The 8,249-nt window shown below is 36.6% G+C and overlaps 1 protein-coding gene across 2 annotated transcripts; it reads left to right on the top strand.

Annotated features, from left to right (window-relative positions):
* Positions 1-964: 964 nt before the first annotated feature.
* On the top strand, positions 965-6,619 carry LOC109239676 (cryptochrome-1-like). Of its 2 annotated transcripts, none has more exons than XM_019406263.1 (6): positions 965-1,053; positions 1,652-1,990; positions 3,994-4,215; positions 4,622-5,328; positions 5,433-6,111; positions 6,279-6,619. In XM_019406263.1, exons 2-6 carry the CDS (start codon positions 1,678-1,680, stop codon positions 6,293-6,295), a joined length of 1,938 nt encoding a protein of 645 aa, XP_019261808.1. In that variant the 5' UTR covers positions 965-1,053; positions 1,652-1,677; the 3' UTR covers positions 6,296-6,619. The 2 variants fall into 2 exon arrangements, with proteins under 2 accessions (XP_019261808.1, XP_019261809.1); XM_019406264.1 differs by having other exon boundaries at positions 989-1,822; positions 1,913-1,990.
* The last annotated feature ends 1,630 nt before the right edge of the window (positions 6,620-8,249 follow it).

The following is an 8,249-nucleotide window of genomic DNA, read 5'->3' on the forward strand; positions in this document are numbered from 1 at the left end:
GGCCACGGGCTTACTCGGGCCGAGCTTAAAAACATCGTTTTTAAATGGGCTCCAAAAAGTCTAGCCCAGCCTAGCTAAATCACGGGCTGTGCTGGATTGGCCCAACGAACCAAACCCATATTGACGGCTCTACTGTATTTTATAATCACACTTATTATTTATTTATTTAAGACCTCTTGTATAATGTATGCGCATAACTTTATGAGGAGCCCAACAGTATAATATTTTTGATATTTTAGTTGCTCTCATTCATATATTGCTAATGCACGTATTTATATTTCATATCATCTCGTATAATATTATCCAAATTTTGCCTGTAACTAATTTTATGTGGCAAACGAATATGGTAATTTAATGTTGTAAATTTTATGTCACGATTAATTTTTGTTATGCAAAAAATTGAAAGCATGAGAAACTGAGAATGCATACGTAACTTTTTAGATTCTCTGATCTACGATCTAAGTATGTAACAAAAAAAAACAAAAGACGTCTACCAAAAAGTGGAGTGATGTTAGATACAATAATTAGCATGAAATCAAATCCAAAAGTTTGAATAACACTGACATGTTATTTAACAAGATACCTAATACAAAAATAAACTAAAGTATAAACCAAAAAAGGAAAAATAATTTGAGCATATTCTCTGTCAAAAACAATCAAGAATCCAAATTACTGTTGAAAGGTCTTAACAAAACCTCACACAAAAAAACAGCCCGTGCATTAAGCTCCCGTTATGCAATGGTCCGATCTACTATTCTATGCTACATATAATACACTATATTTTTGCAAAAAACTATTTTTACGGCACACCCGTTACCTTCTCATCACGTAACAACAACTTTAGTAGTTACGCCAATGCTACCTTCTTGACAAAACCTCACAATTCTTACATAAATGGAAAGCTGTTAATCCTTTATTATTTTAATTATTTTCATTTATTTCTATTCTTAGTTAGTTGGTGGTCCTGTAGATGACATATTTTAAGTATTATATTCTTTTAGAGAGCTGATTATGGGCTGCTTGTCTTGAAGCCAATCCACTTGATCACATGAAGTCTAATCTTTAACTCACTATCTTTTTCTTTTTTGCATCTTAGCTAAGATTTAATACCCCATGTGGGATGTTTCTAATAGTTGTTCTTAGATTTTGTCTTCTTTGATTTTCTGCTTTGGTTAAAAAATTCAGTAGTACATCTTTTATTAATCCCTTATTGGTCCTCTTCTGACATGTTTCTACTTGACCTTTTTTTTGATATGAGTGAGATTCTTGATTTCTTGAGTATTATTGCTAGTTGTCTTTAGTTGGGTTTTAGCAAAATATGATTTTTAGCCAAGTATGATGGTTTTCTTGGGAATATAATGAAAAATTGTACTGAATTTTGAGCAAGATGGGATTTTTATGATATTTCAATATGTGGGTTGAAGAGCTAGAGTTTCTTGAGTATTATTTCTAGTTGGCTTTAGTTGGGTTTTGGCAAAATATGATTTTTCACTAAGCATAATGGTTTTCTTGGGAATAAATATGATGAGAAATTGGACTAAATGTTGAGCAAGATTGGATTTTTATGATATTCCAAGATTTGGGTTGAAGAGCTCAAGTGAATATAAATATATTTAGTTGAGGATTATTTGGTTTTTGTCCAATTTTGTAGGATCTGTGGAATTTGAGTAGGTGGGAATGGAAAGCAATTCTAAGACAATTGTGTGGTTTAGGAGGGATTTGAGAATTGAGGATAATCCAGCTTTAGCAGCAGCTGCTAGGAATGGGAGTGTATTTCCAGTGTTTATATGGTGTCCTAAAGAAGAAGGGCAATTTTATCCAGGTAGAGTTTCAAGATGGTGGCTGAAACAATCTCTTATTCACTTGGAACAGTCTTTGAAATCTCTTGGTGCTGAACTTGTGATGATCAAAGCTCAGAGTACACTTTCTGCTCTCTTGGACTGCATCGAAGCTGTTGGGGCGACAAAAGTTGTGTATAATCATCTATATGGTCAGTAGTAACTTTCATTTGGCTTTTGCAGTTAGAATTAATGTTTTTTATTCTATGAAGGGGAGCCTTGGCGTAACGGGTAAAGTTGCTGCCATGTGACCAGGAGGTCACGCGTTCGAGCCGTGGAAACAGCCTCTTGTAGAAATGTAGGGTAAGGCTGCATACAATAGACCTTTATGGTCCGGCCCTTCCCCGGAACCCGCGCATAGCGGGAGCTTAGTGCACCGGGCTGCCCTTTTATTCTATGGATAAAACCTCTTGTTATAGTTAATTTTGTATTGTGAGCTAATTTGATAGATCTAATCCATTGAACTGTCAATAGAAACAGTTTCCAATTAGCTTTGTTGTTCTTTAATTATATGGAAAGGAAAAAGGGTAATACAACTTATCAACAGGATTGAAGTTTTAGACATCTTGGAGATATTAAACTTCTGAATTTACTGAAAGAAAATGATTTGCCTTCGCAGAAAGCAGATCTCTTCTGAGGTTTAAGCATTCCAATCTGTTAAAAAAGCAATAATTTTACAGAGAAAAGAGAACAAGAGAGAAAGCTCGGAATTGTTTAGTTAGGATAGCAATATCTTACAGGCCATAGTTTTCATAAGCATCAAAGCCACTCTGGATTATCTGATGTAGTTAATAGAAATAAATAGAAGCGTCCTGGCAAAGCTTCAAACAAAGAGGTTGTGCTGTTCACTTCATTGAATTGACTCAACTTACTTAAGATTAAAGATAGGGGTGGGGCGGGCAGTGAAGGCTAATTTATATAATACAGTAGAAGAGGCTTCTAAGACAAAAATCTAGTTATGTGCAGATCTTAGTAGACTATGATTAATAAGTTAAATTCCTCTAATGAATCAGTGCTAATGTTGGAATAAATGCTATCTTTGATGTGAAAGTGCCTTCTGTAGTCTGGAAATGCTCCTTAGGAATGTTCACAAGTCTAAGTGAAAATCACATTTTGATTGGACTTGGATAACCATTAATAGGAGGGTATGGAGGTCAAAAATTAGGGTAGAGGAATATCCCCTTACATACCGGTTGCTTTAGTATTACTCTAGTTGTGGCATACTCTTGGACTCATACTATTACTTGATATTGCTTGTGTTTCGGTTTGTTAATATCCTGTTGTTGGCTGTGTTCCCTTTCCATGACTTGTTCATTTTTTATATTGCATTTCTTTACTACTGATATTGTGCTTACTTGAGCCGATGGTCTATTGGAAACAACCTTTCCACCTGCACAAGGTAGGGGTCTGTGTACAGTGTACACACTACCCTCCACAGGCCTTACTTGTGGGAATACACTGGGTATGTTATTGTTGTTGTTGATTGGACTTGGATAACGCAGAATTTTCACTCCCTGGAAGCAGAGCTGTTTGTGATTTCTCTTTTTTCTTGCAAACTTATTGAAGCTTTTGACTTTTGGTTCTTTACTTCTTTTCTTTTTCTTCGTTTTGTTGTTTCTCTGTTTCGCTAGTAAATGAAGGTTACACGACATAAAAACGTAATGTTCTCAGCGATGGTAAGAATCCGTATGAATAGAATATGACCTTCAACAAAGTTTTGGTGCACTTAACTTGAATTGACACCATTCTCTTGGAAGCTGATTAAATTACCAGGTAGGTGTCCAAAGATAATCTATCATTCCTAACCGAGTGAAAAACAAACCTATAAGGGCTCCAAACAGCACCTTAATGGTACATAGAAGTACTTTTGCCTATGTTCCGAGATACAAGATAGTCATCACAATTTTACCTTTTCCCTTACTCCATTGAAATCAAATGGATGCATTTTTCACTCAACAGTTGAAGGCTTAAGAAATGTAAGAGGAGCTGCTAATTTCTAACGCTGACAATTCCCTTTTTATTGGCTGGATCTATAGAAGCATCATTCAAATTAAAAAAAGTTACAAGTTTAATGAACACCTAGGACTCTAAATGATCTGATGTGCTTGGTTTCTGATTCTGAGGAAGTATATGATCAATTTCCTGTTTGATTTAGATCCTGTTTCACTTGTTCGTGACCACAATATCAAGCAAAAGCTGGGGGAACTTGGCATATCTGTTCAGAGCTACAACGGGGACTTACTGAATGAACCATGGGAAGTCTACGACGATGATGGAAAAGTTCTTACAGCTTTTGATGCATACTGGGAGAAGTCTTTGCGTCTCCAAAAAGAACCCGTTTCACACCTTCCACCTTGGAAATTAATTCCAGCTGCAGGTATGTCTGAAGAATAGTTAATCTCATTTTGCTTGAACATTTGGAAGTACACTGAGCATCACTACATCCATTGTTCGCCATCTCTTGGATGTCTAGCAAAAATATGGTTAATACTGATATTGAACAATGTTTACCATTTCTTAGATGCTTTATATTTTAAATGCCTTGGCGTAACTGGTAAAGTTGCTGCCATGTGACCAGGAGATCACGGGTTCAAGCCGTGGAAACAGCCTCTTGCAGAAATGTAGGGTAAGACTGCGTACAATAGACCCTTGTGGTCCGGCCCTTCCCCGGACCCCGCGCATAGCGCGAGCTTAGTGCACCGGGCTGCCCCTTTTTATATTTTAAATGCACACGTATCATAAACCTATAGAAAAACCTGATAATTTTCGTCTCTCATTGACAGGATCAGTTAAAATGTGTTCGGTTGAGGAATTGGGACTGGAAAATGAGTTAGAAAAATCTAGTAACGCATTATTGGGGAAAGGATGGGCACCAGGTTGGAGCAATGCAGACAAGGCCTTAACAGAGTTTATAGAGAACCAACTACTTGCTTACTCAAAGGATAGGCTGAGAGTCGGGGGAAACTCGACATCCCTTCTGTCTCCTTATCTTCACTTTGGAGAAGTTAGTGTGAGGAAGGTTTTCAACAGTGTGCGTTTGAAGCAGATACTATGGACCAAAGAGGGGAATTCTGTTGGAGACGAGAGTGCTCGTCTTTACCTTAGAGCTATTGGGCTTCGAGAGTATTCCCGCTATATCTGTTTTAATTTCCCATTTACTCATGAAAGGTCATTATTGAACAACCTGAAGTTTTTCCCTTGGAATGCTGATCAGGCCCATTTTAAGGCATGGCGACAGGGTCGGACAGGTTACCCATTAGTAGATGCAGGAATGAGAGAACTTTGGGCAACTGGCTGGATTCATAATAAAATACGAGTTATTGTTGCTAGTTTCTTTGTGAAGTTCTTACTTCTGCCATGGCAATGGGGGATGAAGTACTTTTGGGATACACTCTTGGACGCGGATTTAGAAAGCGATATTATTGGTTGGCAATATATCTCCGGTAGCTTGCCCGATGGTCATGAACTTGAGCGCCTAGATAACCCCGAGGTACGTCCGGTTTATGCTTATGCCTAGCTATAAGCATGGTTTATATTTGGGGCATCTAGTTGATGAGTCCAAAGCTTATTTTTTTTAGTCAACTCTTCATGCAGGTTCAAGGATTCAACTACGATCCGGAGGGTGAATATGTGAGGCATTGGTTGCCTGAGCTAGCAAGAATGCCAGCTGAATGGATCCATCATCCTTGGGATGCACCTCTTACTGTGCTCAAGGCTGCGGGGGTGGAACTCGGAATGAATTATCCGAACCCTATCATTGATGTAGATGTTGCGAGGGATCATCTAATGCAAGCTATATTTATCATGCGAGAAAAAGAAGCAGCTGCAAATGCCGCAGATGCAAATGGAACCAATGAAGTTGTTTTTGATAACTCTGAAAATGTTGGAGATTCGGCCAATCCAAAGGTTGTAAAGGGAAAGGTGCCTTGCCCGAGCAGTTCATCTTATGATCAGAGGGTGCCATCAATGCAAAAGGGATGCACAAATAAGAAGAGATCAAAGCCAGCCGAAGAAGAAAAGAAAATCAAAGATAATTGGCTTAGCTGCAAGATCAAGAATGAAGGGAAGATCTCAAACGCGGATGATGACTTGTGCTCGACTGCAGAATCCTGTTCTATGAAAAAGCAGATGACCACCAGCAGAAATTCATTTTCAGTACCTCAAGCAATTTCCAAGTCTTACGACATAAAATCCTTTGATGGTGAAGCATCATCACATGTGAAGCTGCAAAATGAAGAAGCGATTGACATGGAAATCAATTCATGCAAAAATGGTATGACTCGAACACCCTAAGGTTGAGTTTTTGTTTGTGCAATTTCTCCATTTAGAACAGGAAAGCTTCATGTATTGCTACACAATACTTTCATTCTGTTCAATCTTTTTTCTTGTCTCTGTTCGAGTCTTCACCATGACGCGAACCTGTCTTCTTTCCATATGCAGGAGCTATTGCAGAATGATTCCCTCACCATCTCAAACGGCTGTCTCTTTCGAAATTGTTCAATAGGAGATACAAATATAGTCAAATCAGCATATGCAGTGGAACGGCGATTCTGTTAAACATGTCTTCTTGTAAATAACTACCTGGTAATCGTTAGCGGGGTTGTAGTTTGTTTGACATAGTAATGATAGAACTCAACTGAAGCAGCTCAGATTCATGGTTGAATCTCTACTTTGTTTAGTTACATATATAGACCATGCATTTGTAATCTTGAAAATGAATTTCTCTTGTATTTCATAGTAATAAAAGATGAAAGAGGTCATCCAGTTTTGAGAAACTATAACACAGTCTACTGTGGATATGATGTGCTTGTCTATTCTTATAATTCACAGATTTTTGCATATGTATTTGTGGTCCAGCCCTTTCCTCGACCCACGCATAGCAGAAGCTTAGTGCACCGGACTACCCTTTTTTCTTTCGGTGGTGAAAAATTGGCACTCGATCTGACTAGGCAAGGGACATACTAGGTTTAGAAATTTGTAGCATTTGACTAGAATGTCACTGAGTAGTCAGTAGCCTTCCATACAACAGTTTATGACGAGTTCTAGAAGCACTCAACTAAGGGTGTCCAAACCGACTAGGGGTGGCAAACGGATGGGTCGGGTCGGATATGTGTGGATAAAAAACGGGTAATGCAAAAAACGGATAAATTATCCGACCCCACCCATATTAATACGGATAAAAAATGGGTTAACCGGCGGATAATATGGATTCCATATTATCCATGGTTTCTTGAGTATGATCACTTTTGAGAGAATTATTAGTCTCCCAAACTTGAGGAACCCACAATTTGATGCTTTACAAATGTAAAAACTAGTTTCTGGACACATGCATTGCATGTGTATTTCATATTATGAGTATAAAATTTTGAAATGGCATAGATATTATTAAAAAAGTTATGTCAAGTATATATCATACAAAAAAATTGAAGAGAAAAAATGCAAGCTGAAAATGATGAATGGTGAATAATATAGTTATGTGCTCAAAATGATCGGATAGAGTTTGAGTTGCGAAGGTAAACAATTCTATTTGGTTAGGTAAATATGTTTCTAATAATATTAATTTTCATTTTATGAGGTACAATCGTGTTACATGATCATATAGCTCACCTAATATGTCTTTATAGACGATGTTCTTGAAGTATGCTTCATTCTAACGAATGATTGCCCTATTATAACAAGATTTTTAGTTACCGATCGACATTAGTTCGTATTTTTTTGAAAGTGCAATATATAATTATTCATGTAGCAAATACAGATAGAGATTGAAACTCTTTCTTACGTACTATATTTTTTTTTGAAATAATGTAAGAATAAGATGTTTGCACCAAAAAAATTGCCAATTAAATTTAAAGCAGCCAACGATAATAAAAATAGAACAAAAAGAAAAAGTTTTCAATAACTGCGCAAAATGATACAACTGCTAGTTAGAATATGAATTGTATAGCCAACTTGAGCAACCTTACATCGAACCAAACATGAACCAACATGGTTAGTATATTCAACAAACTTTTTTCAAGGAATAATGCATTTGTTTTACTACTAATAAACAAGAGAATTAAGTGAAGCAGAACCAAAAAGTATAAATGGATTGATTTGATTTCTTTCTTCTTCTTCTTCTTCTCAACATTAGCTTGCCTTTCTTCTGTTTTGCTGGCTTTTTGTCAACAAACTCCTTTGCCTTTGTAGCCATAAATATTCTAGAGAGGAAATTAGAAAGAAAAATATGAGTTAACAACATGCTAATCCAGAAATAAAAAAAATTAATGCTTAGATTTTAATAATATTTAGACTCTTTTTTTAAAGAGCAATAATATATAGAGTCATATTATAATTTTAGCAACAGAAAAGAAGAGTCATATGCTGTAAGATCAGTATTCAAATTAATGAAGTACTCCAATTTCTTGGACAAAT

This window comes from Nicotiana attenuata, unplaced genomic scaffold (assembly GCF_001879085.1).
Source record: "Nicotiana attenuata strain UT unplaced genomic scaffold, NIATTr2, whole genome shotgun sequence".
Lineage (NCBI taxonomy): Eukaryota > Viridiplantae > Streptophyta > Magnoliopsida > Solanales > Solanaceae > Nicotiana > Nicotiana attenuata.